We start from the raw sequence: 19,187 nt of genomic DNA, 5'->3' as shown, positions 1-19,187 counted from the left end.
AAAGAAAATCAATTAGCAATAGCCAAGTCCATACTGAGCTTCCTGGAGTTTTTAAATCTTAACTTTCCAGGCAGAGAAACAAAAACCTGTCCTGCTTTGGACATTTTCTGTTTACAGCAACTGATGTGTTTCACATTTTTACTCTATATTTTTTTATAAGGATTGACATGATATATATATATGTAGACGAAAGCAGTACCTGTGTTCCAAGCCTCCTGATACTAGAAAACATTATTTTAAAAGTCTGTCAGTATTTTGAAGTATGTTTAATGCCTGTCATTTGAATGCCTGTTTCTGAAACATTCAATTGTTCGGTACTGAGCAAACTTCATGTATTATGGTGGGTAGCTGGGGGTGCTTAATAATCCTTACTCAGACCTACAGATTCTAGACATCTCCTTGACCTACCACAGCCTAGGGAAAAGCAGTAGAACACTGTCGAAAGAAAACAGTCAAAGAAAATGCTTAAACTCCAACAATATAAACTCTCAGAAGTGATCAATATTTCTGCTTATTCGGGACATCTTCAGACCTGTTTGAAAAAGGTATTTGCGATGGGGTACAGTAGCTGTACTGATCCATAACATGGGTGAAGATCTCCTGTCTTTCAGATAAGGAAGGAGAGCCCTGCCATACAAACTGAAGCCTCTGGAAAACAAAAGAGGTAAGAAATCATTACCCTTGATGACAAGCACAGAAATGCTATCATTAACAACGTAAGACTTCAGAGAGCCCATCTTCCTTTCCATTACTTGCACGACTTTAAGTCCTTTTACTTAAGACCAGCCAATGGCACCCCAAGCAAGGTCACATAGTATATATAGGAGGCTATAGTGTTGCCTCTTTCTATTGAATTCACGGAGAAGGGGAGGAGGCAGCACACTGCCAGCATACCGCTAAAATCCAGATGTAAGCCTAGCTTATCACAGGCTTTACAGCTCACTTGTTTCAATAGAAGTTGAACACCACCTCCAAGATAGGAAAGACCGAGATGTAGTCTGGATTGCACTGCAGTCAGTGGGAATCAATGTTTAATCAACTGAAACAGAATTTTTAGAGTTTTGGAAGCCTCCAGACTGTCAAGTACCAGAAGCAAAAATTAGATGGTAAAAGATTGTCAGAAGCTCATAAAAGATTTTAGCAGAAAGGAAGTATCAAAATTCACTGTGGACATAAGGTGGTAGGTCCTGGCTTCACCGAATTCAACAGGAATACTGTTGTCTTCTTCAGAGATGCTTGAGCTTCATCCAAGATTCATAAAACCTGCCTAACACCCAGCTCATACTAGTGAAAGCCCCTTATTCTCCATAATTTAGTGTGTAAAACTGATGGCAGACCAGGATTCAACATTGTGATATGAAAAGAAAAACATTTACTGTGTATGGGACACTGTGTGAGAGAAGGCAGAACATGAAACAAAAACTGAATTTGGCAAAAAAAATTATTAGTTGCCACTCTAAATGACCTAGTATTATCACTTTTACATGCACAAACAAATGTTCCAAGCCTGACAACCACCGTGCCCAAACATACACATGATACTCTATATAAAAACCAAAATATCTAAGATTTTCTCAGGTGAAGGTGAAACCCATTCTAGATGCCTCCGGTTCCAACACTCTTAATTCAACGTCAACTTACGCCTTGCCCAACTGCCCACGCTCGGTGTCTTCTTCAGGCTAGACTATACTTCATCCTTGACCAGAAGTCATGAACACATTACTTGACCATATTACACAGATCCAATGTATTTCACCATTACCACATGCAATCAGCATGTCACTTTTAGGGAAAAATTACCTACATTTTCTTGCACAGACTAGACAGATGCTTATCTTAACATGATGGTTTAGATTACTGTAAGTAAAGGCTGGCAATGGGTTCCATTCCTAAGGGTATTTTACCTTGTTTTTCTGCATGGCAGCCTTCAGATCATAGTCAATCCGAGAAGTAAGATGAGCATTAAAACCAGCCAGAGCAAAAAGAGTTGGTGTTGTAGCTGAAGCTCCAAAAGGATCAACATGCCAAGAAAACTGAGGCCTGATCCCAAAAGTTTCATACAAAAATCCATGGCCCTCTGCAAAGCAAAATTTGTTTACGTTAGGAACACTTTTACAAGTTCATTTTAGAAATTTAATAAGCATAGATAAGCACTTAAAGGATAGCTCTGTTGCTGTTTTCCAAAGCATTTAAAGTTTCAGGAATTTAATGATTCACAGCAGAAAGTTTTGCACTGACAATATTTATTTTGCTATGCCAAGTATAACTTATTAACATCATAAAAGATGAATAACAAAAAGGAATTATGATCAGAGACAGGCCTGGGAAAAAGTACTTAGATACAGATTAGGTTAAGGCTAACAGCCAGGTTGGACTCTGCACGAAAACAACAAGCTGGGGTTCAGTTTGTGTTTGCTCGAATCATACCACCCATTCTCAGAAAATTTCAGTCTCCTATTTAAGACAAAGGGACATGGAACTCATCCCGTAAACAAAAGAAATATGAATAAGACCCTCAATCATAAAAATAATAAAAAAAAAGCCAAAGGTTAATAGCAATCTTGATACAAGATGTTATTTACAACTGATGTTATTAATTTTGTATTGAACTGAGTTTCAAGAAGAAACCCCCAAACCAGGAAGACCAGACAATAGAATAAACTCAGACAAATCATTTAAACAAAAGTAAAACAACCAGCTAAACAGCAGATTTTATTCAGAACTCCAGTATATCACACTAGGATTCCCATTATCTTAAAAAAAAAAAAAAAAAAAAGAAAAGAAAAAGAAAAAAAGATTTGCAGATCTCAATTTCATAGTTATGGAATTAAACTCAGAATTATTTGAAAATAGAACTGCATCTTCCCCATTTTGGACTAACTCCATTCCAAATTTTAATGTCACATTTGAATAACTCAGGTTGCAAGGCATTCTCTTTTCACCTCATCTTTCCCATGGTTAATGTCTTCTCTGGCAAAAATATTCACAAACAACGTGTTTATTTTAATTATTCTGACTGAAGCACATTTTAGGTAGAGTTTGCTAGGCTCTTCCAAAACACAGCTGACTGGACAGACAGGAGAAGACATGAAATGTAGACCCCAAATGTCTGCACTGGCTTCATCTTCTCAAGATGAACTCCACACACAATACAATAATACTTTTTGTTTGTTTGTTTGTATTTACTCATATTTAAACTGAGCTTTCAGGGAAAATGGGGAATTTAAAATACATGAATGTTTTTGTTCCTGCTGACAAAATTACCCAATTTGAATTTTCTTTTTAAAACAAAATTATGTTTATACACAGAATGAAATATTAAATTAGAAATAATGGTTTTTGCAGCTAACTCCAATGAAAGAAAAAGCCGTATTTGCATTTAACAAAAGGCCTCTTCAGTCAATATTAGTATTTTCTTTGGAGAAGTCACAGAATCACCGAATGTTAGGGGTTGGAAGGGACCTCGAAAGATCATCTAGTCCAACCCTCCTGCCAGAGCAGGACCACTTAAAGGAGGTCACACAGGAACGCGTCCAGGCAGGTTTTGAGTGTCTCCAGAGAAGGAGACTCCACAGCCTCTCTGGGCAGCCTGTTCCGGTGCTCTACAACCCTCACAGTGAAAAAGTTTCTCCTTAAGTTAATGTGGAACCTCCTGTGCTCCAGCTTGTACTTGTTGCCCCTTGTCCTGTCATTGGCCATCACTGAGAAGAGCCCGGCTCCATCCTCCTGACACTCGCCCTTTACGTATTTATAAACATCAATGAGGTCACCCCTCAGTCTCCTCCAAGCTCAAGAGACCCAGCTCCCTCAGCCTTTCATCAGAAGGGAGATGTTCCACCCCCTTCATCATCTCTGTGGCTCTGTGCTGGACTCTTTCAAGCAGCTCCCTGTCCTTCTTGGACTGAGGGGCCCAGAACTGGACACACTATTCCAGATGTGGTCTCACCAGGGCAGAGGAGAGGGGGAGGAGAACCTCTCTCGACCTACTGACCACACCCCTTCTAATACACCCCAGGATGCCATTGGCCTTCTTGGCCACGAGGGCACATTGCTGGCTTCTGGTCATCCTGCTGCCCACCAGTCCTGGGTTTGGTGTATTAAGCCCACGTAACAACCTTTAAACTCAAGAGCCAGATTAAAAAAAAAAACCAAAAAAACCCCCAAAAAAACAAAAAACAAACCAAACCAAACCAACAAAAAATTCATCCCATCTCCTCTTGGTCAAAAAGGTGACTCCCTAAGATGTAAAAGCAGTTGCTATCCCTGCGGTCCTGAGAAACACTGACAAACGAGGAACGAGGCCAGCAGTGCTGCGCAGTCAGATTCGGCAAATGACAAAAGTGTTTTCTGACCCTTTGCTCTCCCATGTAAAAAGCTGCAGCCCTGAAATGGGCAGGGTTTATATCAGCCATGACAGACAACTGGTGCTAATACATACCCTCCCGCCCCCAAAAACCGTGCTACTCCCTCATGGCATATTATAGGAATCTATAGCACAGTGGTGGATGATTTATCCTGTTTCTTCTTTCATTAACCAGACAGTGATAAACCTAAATACTAGAAGACTCTTTAAACCATCAGATGGAGAGGTGTAACATACAAACGGATGGAAGCAGAAGCCAGAAGATTAAAATGGAAACAGTGCATCTCTTGGAAATATGCACGTATTGCTAATGGAGGCTGCTGATCATGATTACAAACAGGGGTTTCTTCATCAAGCAAGTCTTTCAACTAAGTTCAGATGACCTCAGTGACATTCTATGGCCCATGTTCTGCAGAAGACTTTGCCTAAACAATACAACCTCCCCACACTCTGAACTGCTACCAGGTATTTTCTTCCAGTGTGTTTCATACCCTCAATTTCACCACCATTATCTTGCCAGGAGCTTAAGCTCTCAGACAGACACAAATAAAAAAGGCCCCTGCTCCGAACAAGTTTATAACTAACATCTATTGAACTGCAAGTCAGCTTTCAGTAACCCTTCTGCTTACTGCAGACCTGTGGTGGGTTTTTTTTTAAAAAAAACACAAATATTTTTATACAGAAAACCCACCAGCAAGCAAAAAAATAACAGGTGCTTCAATCAGTTCTTAAAGAGTAAGAAAATAACAGCAATCTTGGGTTGGAGAAAGGAAAAACAAACAAAACCTCCAAGGTCATAACAATGAAAAATAGAAGTTAAACGCAAATATGCATACCCGTCAACTGTAAAATTTGATCATCAATTAGTGTCACAGCTTCATCATGCATCACTTGACCTCCAATGACAAATTCCAATCGTCCCTCCTCAAGCAACTGATGGACCTATGATACCGAAATTAAGACACAGAACATAAACATCACTTCAGTCTTATCCAAAAAGGCTGCAAATTCATTTCAGATCACAGCACATTACCTAGACACAACACCTGTCAAGAAGGCATCCAGGACAAAAGGGGGATAAAAGGCTGTCTGTACTGAGTGCCATCAAAAGGAGAAGAAGAGAAAAAGAAGCATACTAATGTGCTGCACAGTGCATTGATTTGCCCAGCTTACACTGAAAGCAGGTAGCAGGTACAAAGCACGCATTGCCAGGCAGACCCTGACCTTCCAATGTTTCTCAGTAGGGCTGTGACCGTGCCTTTACACTATCTAACCACACTTGTGCCCATACACCACACTAGCGGCGGCCTAGGATCCTGCCTCAAGGCAACCAGAGCTGGAGGATTAAAACAGAAGACACTAGTGCTTCTCCCAAAGTCTTCCTCCTGCTGCATCTGTCTTCGCTTAAGGAAGCTACTGGGTGTCTGGATGAAAGAGCAATATGCAACCCCATGCAAGCAGCAATGGCCAGGTTTCCTTTAGTCTACCACCTCTGTAACAGTTTGGAGACTGAGAGCTGTGGGATCCATGAAGGAGGCAGTGTGCCCTCACACCGTGCCCACAAACACATCCCTTCTACTCTGCATGCATCTGCCTTGCCTTCAGAGCACGGACAGGTTGCTCAACTTGTGAGAGACAAAATGCTTTATTAAGAAATAGTTATTCCACATGTAGCAGGTTTGCCTGGCTGATAAACCCACAGCTAACCTTAATTTCTGGTCTCTTTTTCTTAGTTTAAAAACTGTCGGGATATTACAACCTGTTCAACTGTTCAAGGTTTTTCTCGGTTTTGTTTTTGTTTTGGTTTGGTTTTTTTTCTTTGTTTGTTTTTTTGTGTGCTTGTGTTTTTTGGTTTTGGTTGGGGTTTTTTTTTGTTTGTTTGTTTTTAATTTCAGGCACTAGAAACAAGAAGCATGCTCACAAGCACAACTTCCAGAAAATGTGCTGGATGAAGGGGAGGATGGTTTTTGGAGGGAGGGAGTAATAGTAATAATAATTTTAATATTAATAATATTATTACAGGAGTAATAATAATCCTGTGTCCTTTTCTAGGAGTGTTAGGGAGTCTTCTGTTTTTATTATAGTTACTTCACTACCTAGAACTTCAAAGATAACTCAAACTTCTGACAAAGTAAGTTTATATAAATATGTATTTTAATCTTCACCCTTTTTTTTTTTTTTTTTTAAATCTGTCATGTAGGATGCCAGTTCCAGAGCTATTATGTTTATTTCCCCAGGAACCTTCAGTGAATGCTCCTGTGTCTGCTCAGATACGATGCCAGATTGTCAATTTTGATTATAATCATTTCTCTTGTTCACAATGTTGTGAAACTGCTTCAGGGCTCAGCATTCATAAATTAGTTCCAGCCGACTGTGGTGACTGATTAGCATGCTGGGAGACCAGATAACTGATATCTGGTGTCAGCACAGAACTGGTCCTGACCTACATGAAAAGCATCTGTGGCTATTATTCCCTATTTGGATGGATGTCCAAGAAATATACTTCTTTGGGCCATGGAAACATTTTTTAATATAAAGTTTCATGGAACCACTGAGAGGCTGAAAACACAGGAAAAAATAATTCAAGTAATTTAAATAATATCCAATCCTAGGAAAAAAACCAACAAAACCCACTATCTCTAATGACAAGTACTTGGGTTGACCAGAACTGGGGGAAAGTAAGGAGGAACCGAGGAAACAGACACAGCAGTACTACAAGCAGCAAGCTGCTATGGTATTAGAACATACTTGTGGTCCTCAGGACAACTACTACTATCCTTACATCGACTCACCCCTACAAACCAGATAGAAGTGGCTACATGTCTTTTTTTCCCCTAGTTAAAACACCCAGACATCAAGCCAGGATAAGGAATGGTTCACAAAAGAAAATACTGTGGAAATAACACGCACTGAGGACTAAGAGGTTCATTTCGGGATGAATACTGTTGCAATACATTTCACTTCTATATATTCTCTTGGGTGAATTGTAAAATCAGCTTCAGTATCCAGGCTGTACCTTTTACTATTTTTTAAGGCTACTGCTCTAATCCAAAGCGGACATTCCAAAAGAAAATAGAATTAAATCCTGTATTCCAAGTAAAATACTAAATAAAGGAGAAAAAAAAAAGGCAAAATTAAAACCAGAGAGCCTGTACTACAGAAAATCATTAATGCTAGAGTTCAAGTGGAAAAATCAGGACAGCAACCAGACTGACCTAATTTCAAGGTCCAGTATTTGCAACTTGCTAACGTTAAAAACACGCCACTTATCAGCAGGCATCATAGCTCTTAAATATTATTAGAGATTATATGTTTGACACACAGGTTTAAGAGGAATTTGGTTTTAATCACTTCAATTTTCAGAGAAGCAATTATAAAGGAACTAGAGAACTGACTAAAAATGTATAAAAGCAACAATTATCAGTAATTAGGCTAGGAAATTAAAGGCTGAATCATATGTACTAGTTTTGCACTACTGAGGTCAAATGTGATACACATTTACTCTTCCAGATTCCACAAAATAGCTAGAATAGATATTAGAAACATGGGCATTTGTATTTGGGTTACTGTAGCACAACATACTTGAAATACGATCAACTTACCTTCGAATGTTTGAGTATTCCTTCGTACCCACACAAAGTAGCTCCTATGCTATTTTTTTTAATTCCCTCACCCCAGGCTTACAGTACAGGTTTCTAATTAAAAACAGACAATAAAATTGTCCCGCAAAAGGCAAGTATGGGCCCACAAAAACACTGAACTGCCTATACACAGCAAAACCTCTCATACAAAGGTCAGCTGCACAAGTTGTAAGCTATTATTTAAGTACTGAACATTACAGAAAACTCAGAATCTAGTGAAGGACTAGGTTAAAGAAAAAAATCAGACAAGAGGCGTCTTTTTTACATGATGCTTTAAACATCTAGAACTTTAAACAAACTGAAATGTGAAGTACTCCAAGTAATGTGCTGCTGTTGGCTGGACCCTGGTAACAAAATAGACCATGGAGTTCTGGGTGAGTACCTGTGAGAGGCTGCACCTGTATATCCTCTGGTTTTAGGGTCCAAAACTTACACATCTTGCACTGCAATGTCACACATGACCAGCTGCTAGGCTATCAGCCCAGTCTTTGATTTCAGTATGTTTGTTTCATGCCAGAGGAAAGAAGAAACAACAAATAAAACTTCACAGTGTGTTTACTAGGAAATAAAACAATCCCCAAATTAAAGCTCTAAAGACTGAAAGGGGTCACAGCTTACAAATAAAGTAACCCAAGAAACAGTTATCACTGTTTGAACCTACAGTCACCTCACTGTTGCATTATCCTTGTTTACACATAGCAGGTTTTTGAGCAGTACTTAACTGGAAAGAAAAAGGTTCCTTTCTGTGAGTGCTGTTAGGCAGCAGTTTGTGAGCTTCAGATGTTTAGCAGATATTGGTGCAACCTCTTTCAGAATCACCCACATCTTATACTAGCATGCCCCCAAACAAGAAAGTCACCGATGAAACAAGAACTGTACAGTGTAAAGAGCCTTCAGTGCAAAGGTTACTACCGCCTACCGCTCTAATCTATAGCTGGGGTTTTAACCTCTTGCAACTAGCTTTAGAGTTCAGGTCCTTTCATGAGACATACTAGATTCAGAGACAGCTTACACAAGACCTGGGTAAAAAGCAAATGGTGAAGTACTTTTCCCCTCCTTGCCTCCTGAGAACAGCGTGGATTCTTCACTAGCAGGAAGTATGGCTCTCGTGCGACTTACCTGCTGCTTGTGCCTATCTGTGGCTACTGCATCCCACCAGAGTCGAAAGAACTCCTGCTCCACAGCAATAAATTTGCGCTGCTTTCCTTTCATTAGCTCTTCTACAACAGTTGTGTAGACATTTGCTGCATAAGCATGCATACTTTCCTGCAAAAAAAATACGTAGAAAATAAACTGTTTTGCCTATATTAAACGGGCTGTTTTGAACACTCATTGGGCTTGAGAAGAGAGATCAAAAACCTCACATTTTTTGCACACTTTTGCACACTCAGAAAACTCTCTGAATACATACAGCCTGTGCACCCTTCTGGTCCAGAATAGACCCTCTGACTGGGGACCTGAATAGATCACGGTGTAGTTTTCCCCAGTGGTGTCTGCAGACACCAACACAATCATTCTTTTTGACATACTAGGAACAGCTCACCCTGTCCCTCATTGCTTATCTTAAATAAACAATGCCATAAATGATGACTTTGCAACAACATAGTTTAAAAACTGACATGCACACTTTATTCTTCCATTTCTGCTCTTCTTCTGACAGCCCGAGTTATCAGAATTGTTTCTTCTGAGTATGACTCTGTACTGCAGGTGTGTGTTGCTGGTATAGTACAGTGACACATATACTGTAAATTAAACTCCTATGGCCCTAGAAGTTTCAGTCATGACAAATAACTTCATTCTGCTTGAGGATAAAGTAAAACCAAACTGGCAAAGGACTCTTAGAATAAGTTTGACTGTTGACATTGAATCATCCAGAATCTCTGCATCTACCCTACATCATTCCTAAAGCAACTTGTATTCCAGAACAAGGCCTATGGATTTTATTGAAACGCAAATGTGACAGCTGTACCCATCAAATAACCTGTTGCCTGGTTATATCCTACCAAATGAACAGCATCACGTTAATTTTAAAGTTGTGCACATGAAGATACTTCATGTACACTTATCCTTGCCAGAACGACTTCTGCTGACCTGATCCAATCTTTCACCCTTTACTTAATTCCAAAGCGATGTACAGCATCTAACAGCAACAGCTCAGATCCCAGAATTTCCTGCAAAGTCTGTGTTTTCTTGTAACAAAGTTATCTGCATGTTATAGCACAGTTACTTTAACCATAACACTTTTCTACTGGTACTTGCTTAAGAACACACACCACAATACATACACACACATCTTAAAATGATTGACATATAGATCTCTCACCCAACCAAAAACTAATTGGCAGGATATGTAAAATATTAATCCATAGTTTTAATTTAGGCAAGTTTCCTATACAAAAAAAATCACATTTTGAAATAAGAAGGGGATGATGTGATCCAAATAAAAAATTAACTTTTCCTAACTCCTTGCTTTCCACAACTGAAATCCAGCTATCTTTGTACAAATGCTAAAGTGTCATTAGGCAACGGTAAACATTTTGAGTGTAGGAGAAATGGCTTAAAGTACTGTAGTGCTTATCTAAATAATTACTCATGCAATCCTTTCTCCATCAGTTCTTAAGGGTTATTTAAAAATCAAGATTATGACTAGATGCTTAATACAATGTGCAATTTTAACTAAGGGAATAGTCTTTTTTTACTATGTTTTACTAATACTCAACAGTGGCACAAATGATTGCTAAGGAATTCTCATTTTTCACTGTCAGTTGGCTATGAACAACACATCCTAAAATCCAAGTATACGTACAATGATTACAACATCAGGCTCAATTTTAGTTCTTAGTAGTTAAGTGGAGTATGCTAGATTTTAAAAGCTGAATGAAGACTTTTCAAATCTAATACAATACTGAAATATTCTGTGTGGTATCCTACTGAAAATATTTTCCTGAGGTACTTTGGAGATTATGGCAAAGCAGTCTACATTCTGACTCAAACTATACTGGAACTAAGCAATAAGATATTACCCAATCCTACGAAGTTTATAAACCCCAGTTGTCCAGGTGAGAATTGAAAAGAATTGTTGTCACAAATCAGGATACCAAGAAGAATTTTCTTTCCAATTTGTATCTTCTATCAGCTAACAAGATACTCTGAAACACTACGCAGTGACCTAGTATATATAATCAGGTAAGATTTTACTTATTTAGATGTAGATTTTAAACTTCTACCACGATGCAAAGATTGTTTTGTACTGCATTCGAGACAATGGCGAGGTGTCTTTCACACCTATGGTAAGATATGTCAGTGAGATGCCACATCTCACCTAAGTTATGGTACTACTGTTATTATTGGATTGCAATAGATAGCTTGCTTTAAGAGGAAAAAAGTTTTATTAGACATCCAGTGCTGGAGTTCTCCATCAATACTATAATTTCCAGCACACAATGAAGATTGCTGTTCTGATATCATAAATAAAATGCTTATTTTTCACACTATAAATGGAGAAATGAAACACTAGAAAAATAGTATGTTGTCAGTCACAAGCGAAACCCGGTAACTAAGCAAACTAAAACCATAAAACAGGTTGGATCACATTACTATTCCAGTTACCTTCAGGTTTCACTTTACTACAGAAGCATTTGAAATGATCCACAGGTAACCTATGGGGTTTCTGACTACAGGAACTGCTGATAAGCTTGCGATTTAATAGGAGACGATCTGAGGCTTCAAGCAACTGCATGTTCTCAAAAAAAAAAAAAAAAAAAAAAAATTTCTGTGCTTCATTTCTGAGATCTTCAACCACTAAGTGACCCAAAATAACAATTCGTTTTGTGTTCTCTTACGTGATGTCTGTGTAGGAGTTTGAAGTATTAGAGGAGAAATTTGCTAATCTTTCCTTAAAAGGGAAGACAATATATATATGCACAGCAGAGATTCCTTGGTGAGCCATTAGCTCTTTTTTATTACAGTTCCTCTTAAACATCTGATGCCACTTCACTCCAGTGAGTGAAGTATCCACAGCATCTTTTGCATAAATGAAATTCATACCCACGAAGAAGGATTCAGGATTTTAACTAAGAAATTTTAAAGGTATTAATGCCCCACCTGATTTATTTTTCTCTGTATCTCAGGTATTCAGCCAAATAACTTTGCTGCTACACTTGCATGGCACTAGGCTCCAACCCCAACCCAGCCATCGAGGGCCTGGGATCCTGCCCTCCTCTCTAAGACAAGACAGCAAGTTTTCCTGGAGTTTTGGCTTAAAACAAAAACACCAAGAAAACCTGCCACATAATCAAAACACACCATCAAACAGATTGAAGGTTCTTCCTTAAAAAAAAAATTAAAAATCCACCAGGAGCATCCTGTAGAACACAGGCAGACCCAAAATTCGCGGGCACAGCTCCCAGACTAACCACGCCTCCTCCAAACGAGCGTCGGGGCCCCGAAGCGCCAGGCGACGGAGCGCACCCCGGGGCAGCCCTCGGGCCGGGGCGGGCCCCGCTCCGGGCCGCACGCGTGTCCCCGCAGGGGCAGGTGTCCGGCAGCGGCAGACCCGCCGCCGCCAGCGACACACGACGCCGGGGAGTTTTGCCAGCCTGAAGGCGCACGGGGAGCCGAGCTGAGACAGGGCAGCGGAGCGGCTCAGCCCCGCCAGCCAGCCGGCCCGCCCCTACCCCGGCAGCCGCCGGGCCGTCCTCCGCCCCGGCCCGCCGGGCTCCGCAGCGGGCCCCACCTGCACCGTGTACACCCAGCCGACGTCCATGTGGCTGTGGGCCACCACGAAGGCCCGCAGCTCCCCGCGGCCGCCGGCCCGCGGCAGGAGGCAGCAGAGCAGGAGCGGGAGGAGCGGGGAGCGCATGGCGGCTCCGCGGGCTCGCCGCCGCGCTTCCGCGTCCCGCCGCTGCGGTACCGCCTCCCGGTAGGGCGGGCCCGGGGCGGGGGAGGCCGGCGGGCGCGGAGGCGTCAGGCCGGCCCGGCCGGAGGAGACGCTGTGTTGAACATCACCAACGGGCTGCATGGGCTTCCCTTTAAATGAGAGGGAGGATGGGGGGCGGGAGGGGGTGTCTGTGTCAGCCGCGAGCTGCTCTGCAGGTAGCTGGGATCCCCGCGGCCGGGTACCAGAGCCAGCTACAGCCACAGCTGCGGCCCCCGGGGGGGTGCCCGGTGGCTCTTGTTGGTAACTCCGGGGCTGGTGTTCTTATAAAACCGTCAGTCAGAGGGACGTTGAGTTCTGAGCATCTATAAATCCTTATGGGTTCTTTTGAGGAAATTCTTTTGAACGTGAGTTCTTTATTTCATTATGGATTATCATCTGCATCTTTGATGTTCTGAAGTTGTAGCAAAATTGAACTTTATGTGGTTGATCTTCTGATCACATTTAAATTGATTTTATCACTTGTTTTATCACTGCTAGCAAGAGGTGGACCCTGTGCTGAGGGCCGGAAAGGTAGACTCTTGTTTCTGCATAAAGTCCTAGTGAAAAGGAAAAAAAGCCAACCCATAATTGAAAATGTTGCAGGGTTATGTAGCCCAGTCTCCTAAGAAATTTAGTCTGCAGTTGCACCAGTTTCTGCCCAATACATTGTTGTGATATTAAGAGCCAAAACAGATTAAACTGTTGTTTTAAACTTTGACTCTTTAAAATACACAGTAGCATAGCTTGACTACCTTGCTTAAGTTCTCGTTTGAGTAAATTATGTTGCTTTTAACAACCTCACAATCCTGAAATGACAAAAGATACCAAACTCCTAGCTCATTTCCAAGAGTGCAAAAGTGAAGGACATCAGATGGAGGTGGTACCTCCTCCCACCTTCACGTTTGTCTGTTGATTTAGCATTACTAGTTTCCAAAACTAGTTAAACCAGTCATCTCTCTGAAGGAAACAATCACAAATAGCTTAAGAGTGTCCATCTACAGACTTACACTGATAAAAGATTAATTCATACTGTACTAGCTGGCACTTGGGTACAAATTAACATATCTCGATATTCAAGGTACCTGTCGAAACAGACCACACACTGAAATGTGATTTGCATCTACCCCTTCATTTTAGAAAGAAAAAAAAATGCGTGCTGCATTACATGCCAAACTCAGTGATTTTTTTTTAAGATACAAATTTTGTAAATGTTTGAAGTCCAGAATGAAAAATGCTATTTAAGTCAGTAATATTGATTTGAACAGCATAAAATTGCTACATTTTATGAAAATAAAATCTAATTTGAATGGATTCTTCCAGAACAGGGCCCTTGTTTATTAATAATACATTAGACTAGAGTTTTCTCCAAAAAGAAGAGGCTAACACTGGAATGCTAAGGTTAATTTTATTTGATAACAGCCTGTCACCAAGAGCAATCAAGGTCTGTTGGTAATTTGTAGAGGGAGTTAGTAGCACTGTAAGCGGCTGGATGAAGCTTTACTTTAATACAGCTCTATGATATTCTTTTTTTCCTCAAATCACCAGCTTAAACCTTTTCAGTTCCAAGAAAGCTAGTGCACATCCAGCAAACATATGGCTTGGGGCTATATATACACACACTGTATAAATGAACTGGTGTTCTTTTACCTCAGAAGGCATTATGGTCTTTGTAATTTAGGTGAAGTTCCCAGGAAAGCTTAAGTGTTGGCGTTTGCTTTGTTTCTAAAAGTAGCTGAGAATGTTTGCAGAATGTTACTTCCATTTTTAATCTCTTTCCTTCAGAAAGTGTAATTGTCCTCCTTATTTTTTCACAAAGGCCACACAGTGTGACCCTGTCTTTGATGCAGTGCAGAAGAATATAAATATTTGAACAGAATACTTTCATTAGGAGAAACTGAATCAAACTGCCCACAGTTGACACACCTAAAGGCATCAGGAGGGTCTTTACTTGCTGCAAAAAGGGATGAATGTAGGTATATCAAGTAGCATTTATGCCAAAAACAATGCTTCCCCACCATTTACATGCTGTTTCACAAACAGCAAAAAGCTAGACGGAGGAGCCAGTGTAATTGTGCCATGACAGCTGCCTACACTGATATTTTATCCTCTTGTTGGCTCCTAATCTCTTAGTATGTCTTGATTATAGTCTTCCTGTATTATTTCTTAAGCTTTTCTCATTTGCCCATACAAAGCATGTTTGCTCTCTTTGACATGAGCTGTGCTATATGTGGGCCTCTGACACTGTCACCTCAAGAAGACAGAAGACGTAGGCTGGACGCTGCCAGCTATAAGCTAAGCAGTCACAATCATTTTAAATTAAATATCAAGAAAGCCACCTGGTGAGCAGAACAATTAATGCACCTCTGCGTTTCCCTCCTGTTGTGTTTTTGGGGTGGATGTCTGAAAGAATAGAGGTATTTATTTAAGTTCGCTCTAGCTGACTGTTTCAGTGTTTCAAATTTTGCCATTCCCCTAAACATTTGCCGTCGGAGGCAAAGGTCACTACACTTAAGCTTACTTGGTAACAGGTTTGCTTTCTTACTTGCCTCTCCTAGATGCTGTAAAGATGGTTTGCAGGTCCACAGGGGTGGAAACCACTCTCCAGCCTTGCAGTGATTTCAGGGTATATAAGACCTGGCAATTTACACAGAATTTGCAGCCTTTACCTGTAAGCTAGCCTACACGGCCTAGGGACGATTGTAAGAGAACTGAGGTGAATGTTGTGAGGAAAACGCTGCTGCTGGTGCTTGCTGTGGCAAGCCCGGAGAGGCCATACGGCTGCCAGCATGGGTGACACTGGTGAGGCCCTGGAGCGTGCTGCTCTCCAGGGGCTGGGTGTGCAGCCCTGGGGCGCGCTGCTCTCCAGGGGCTGGGTGTGCAGCCCTGGGGCGCGCTGCTCTCCAGGGGCTGGGTGTGCAGCCCTGGGGTGCCCTGCTCTCCCGGGCTGGGTGTGCAGCCCTGGGGCGCGCTGCTCTCCAGGAGCTGGGTGTGCAGGCCCTGGGGTGCCCTGCTCTCCAGGGGCTGGGTGTGCAGCCCTGGGGTGCCCTGCTCTCCCGGGCTGGGTGTGCAGCCCTGGGGTGCCCTGCTCTCCAGGGGCTGGGTGTGCAGCCCTGGGGTGCCCTGCTCTCCAGGAGCTGGGTGTGCAGGCCCTGGGGTGCCCTGCTCTCCAGGGGCTGGGTGTGCAAGCTCCTGGTGCATCCGGGGGTACGCGCCCGCACCCGCCAGGCCGGCCGCAGCGTCGCACGCTGACGGAGGCACCGTGGAGGGACACGACACGGCCGCGGGCACCTGACGGCGCGTCCACGGCTGAAGTTGAACCAACAGCAGGGAGGATCCTCCGCTCCGGGCCGCGGAGGGAGGCCGGGCTGTGGCGTCGCATCCCGCCGCCGTGGCTGGGGCTCGCCTCAGGCAGAGCGGCCGCCCGGCCCCACCCGCCCCGCCGGCGGCCCGCAGCGCCCCGCTGAGGGCGACTCCGCCGCCAGCCCCTGGACCCCCGCCGCTGTTTCGGGGCCGCCCCGCGGCCGCTCACACCTGTTGGGGCCGCGGCAGGGCCGGCGGCGCCGGGCGCGGCGGGTCCTGGCGAGGCTGCGCCGCCTCCGCCGGGAGCTCCGGGCGGAGCCTTCCCTCCTTCCCGTCCTCCCTCCCCCGGCTCCCTGAGCGCCCCGAGGCAGCGCCGGCTGCCTGCGCCGCCCGCTCCGCTGGGAGAAGGAGGAGGCGCCCCGAGACACCGGCGCTGAGAGCAAAGCAAATAACAGTTCAGAGCACTGGGCGCCTTTCGGAGGGCAACACCCATGTCCCACAAGCAGGGTATCTGGAAACGCTCTCCCTTCCCCGGTCACCTCTTATCTCTCCGTTCCCTCCTCTGCTCCCTCCATCTCTCCTCCCCACTCCTCCGGCTCTGCCTCTCCCCTCTGCCGCCCTCTTTCCCGTCTCCCTTCCTCAGCCCTCTCCCCGCCGGCCCTGGGTGCCCCCGACTGACTGTGCCTTTCCTCCCTGCCTAGTTGGCGGCCCTCCAGGCGAGAGCGCGGTTGACTGGTGCCTCTACCAGCTCAATGGAGCAGCCGAGTTTGAGGTCTCGGAAGGTGAGTACAGGGGTGTTGAGGTGGGGCGCGTCCCCTCGACCGCCACCCTGGCCGGCAGCATGTGGAGAAACGTGGCTCACTAGTGGGAGAGTGGCTGTGGCAGGACGTGGCAGCCACCTGGTGCGTGGGGCTGTGGGGTGGCAAAGATGGCGCGTGGGCCCAGGGCAGGAGGGAAGGCAGGCTGGCAGCGGGTGGGCACCAAAGGTTTGCATGTGCCGGACCTCGCATAAGTGTTTTGGCTGGTTTTGTTTGGGTGGTTTTTTTTGGGAAAAGTAGGATTTTGCAGCTAGCGGCCTAGGTGGCATCCATCCCCTTGGCCTTGGAGTCGGTGGCTACTGGTGCGAGGGAGCTGTAGTACCTGCTGGAAAGTTTTCTGGCTTTTTCTTTTTTCTTTTTTTTCCTCTCCTTAACTTTGAGGAGCGAGGTAAAGTGGACAGTTTTATTTTTGAATATTCTGTGATCAGAAAAGGAACAGTCTTTGGGTACTGGAGCAAGAAAGTCCCCCCTCTGTCTGAACCATGCAGGTTTGTGAATATACAAAGTATTTAAACTTAGGTGCCAGCCTATATTTTCTAGTATGCCAGCTGTCTAGTGTGCAGTGTCTGTGAGCATATTCCTGTGTCTGTTTTCAGTGAGTTAAGTGGAGCTAGGACCTCATCTCGATGTTTTGGTCTGTTGGTGTTATGCATTTCCGAGAGGAGTGTGTTTACTGTTTGTAAGGGCTTTAAATACATCACAAGTTTGGCTGGAATGAAAAACTTTCTAATACTGAGGAAAGTGGCACACTGTAATAGATTGGCTTCAGGTTAGACATTAGGGAAAGCTTTTCAACAGTGAAGCACTAGAATGTGGGGCGTAGGTAGACAATGAAATCTCACTCACTTACTTAAGGTTTGTTTTTTTTTCACAAACATAGGTTGCAGTGATAAAGCTACAGATCTTGCCTTGGGGCAGGTAGATAAACTACCTGTTTGAGGTCTCTTTTAGCTTTATTCTGGGGGTTGTGAAGTTTTGTGCTATGTCTTGCGTTTTGCTGTTTGGAGAAGTGATTGAAACTCTGGTGTACTAATCATAAGCTACAGCTTGATCAAGGTTTTGGACTGTTTATCTACACCCACATCCCCCCACACCCCCCCCCCCCGTTATTCCATGGTGGTTTATATTTCAAGGTATAATTAATAGTTTGTGTAATTGCACACACTTGCATACTAAAGCATTTCTCAAAAGATGATGTGATTTTTGTGCCTACATGATTTTTTTTTTTTTGAAGGTGCATACCAAACCAGATGTGATGACGATAGGTGGGGGTGGAAATTACATCCGTGTGAGGGAGTGTAATGAGTGAGTGACAGCATTTTTTAGGCATCATAAAATGTTGAAAACAAGCTTTAGATTGGCATTTACTTTCATTTAGAGATTTGAATGAGTAGAATATGCTTCTTAACCTTGTCTGGGTAAATACCAGTGTTTCAGCACTACTTTTAGACTAGGTTTTCTTCTCAACAGATATTTTATTCCTTTGATTTGTTGGGTCATCTTTTGTCACATGACATAATTTTTAAAGTTAGTTTGCTAACCCTGACCAGTTTTCTTTAACACTGGCAATTTATGGATGCCCCACTGTACTGTATGACTTAAATGGAAATCTTACGTGTTTTCTCTTCTTTACTCAGCATGGGAATATGTGAAATTCAGAGAACAGGAAACAGGCTGAAGCAGTGTAATTTGGTCACACAAGCTATAGAATCAAAGTCATCTGCAGGTAGTAAACCCTGTTTATGTTAATAGGATTATGTATAAATATGACATGCATTTTCCAGAATATGTGTTGTCTATTAAATGCCACTGATATCACATACAGCAAGAAAATTGGTACACTTTGCAGAGGTGAAAAACAATATTTAAGAGAAAGGACCACTGTGGCATGTGGCTCGACCTCTTCTACATGCCAGTGTTTTGGATAAAGTCCAAACCTTTTCCTTTGCTGAAGTTTGCCTCTAAAATAGCTTAAATTACACGGAGCCAAACAGAATGCTGAGCTTAGAATGGATTTTTCCTATGACTTCCAATGCAGATTTTTTTTTCCTACCCTTACCCCAGTTCTTTTTACCTTTCAGAATGGCCACAACTGTTGTGATTGCAGCTGCGTTGGTTAGGACCACCTAACCAATGGACAGAAGGAC

At 43.1% G+C, this 19,187-nt stretch overlaps 2 protein-coding genes across 2 annotated transcripts in view; one reads left to right on the top strand and one right to left on the bottom strand.

Annotated features, from left to right (window-relative positions):
- Positions 1-13,024, bottom strand: part of MAN2B2 (mannosidase alpha class 2B member 2) — a 32,813-nt gene extending 19,789 nt beyond the window's left edge. The window contains exons 1-5 of the mRNA XM_086464832.1: positions 12,740-13,024; positions 9,124-9,270; positions 5,200-5,305; positions 1,905-2,077; positions 533-648 (exon numbers count right to left, since the gene is read on the bottom strand). Of these exons, the coding sequence (XP_086320958.1) occupies positions 533-648; positions 1,905-2,077; positions 5,200-5,305; positions 9,124-9,270; positions 12,740-13,024 (827 nt within the window). The remainder of the gene's footprint in view (positions 1-532; positions 649-1,904; positions 2,078-5,199; positions 5,306-9,123; positions 9,271-12,739) is intronic.
- A 3,689-nt stretch (positions 13,025-16,713) lies between these two features.
- PPP2R2C (protein phosphatase 2 regulatory subunit Bgamma) overlaps positions 16,714-19,187 on the top strand; it is a 196,698-nt gene continuing 194,224 nt past the window's right edge. The window contains exons 1-2 of the mRNA XM_086463711.1: positions 16,714-16,729; positions 16,924-17,004. Of these exons, the coding sequence (XP_086319837.1) occupies positions 16,714-16,729; positions 16,924-17,004 (97 nt within the window). The remainder of the gene's footprint in view (positions 16,730-16,923; positions 17,005-19,187) is intronic.

This window comes from Leptosomus discolor, chromosome 4, assembly GCF_034619465.1.
Source record: "Leptosomus discolor isolate bLepDis1 chromosome 4, bLepDis1.hap2, whole genome shotgun sequence".
In the NCBI taxonomy this organism is placed as follows: Eukaryota; Metazoa; Chordata; class Aves; order Leptosomiformes; family Leptosomidae; genus Leptosomus; species Leptosomus discolor.
This window is presented reverse-complemented; position numbering and strand designations above follow the sequence as displayed.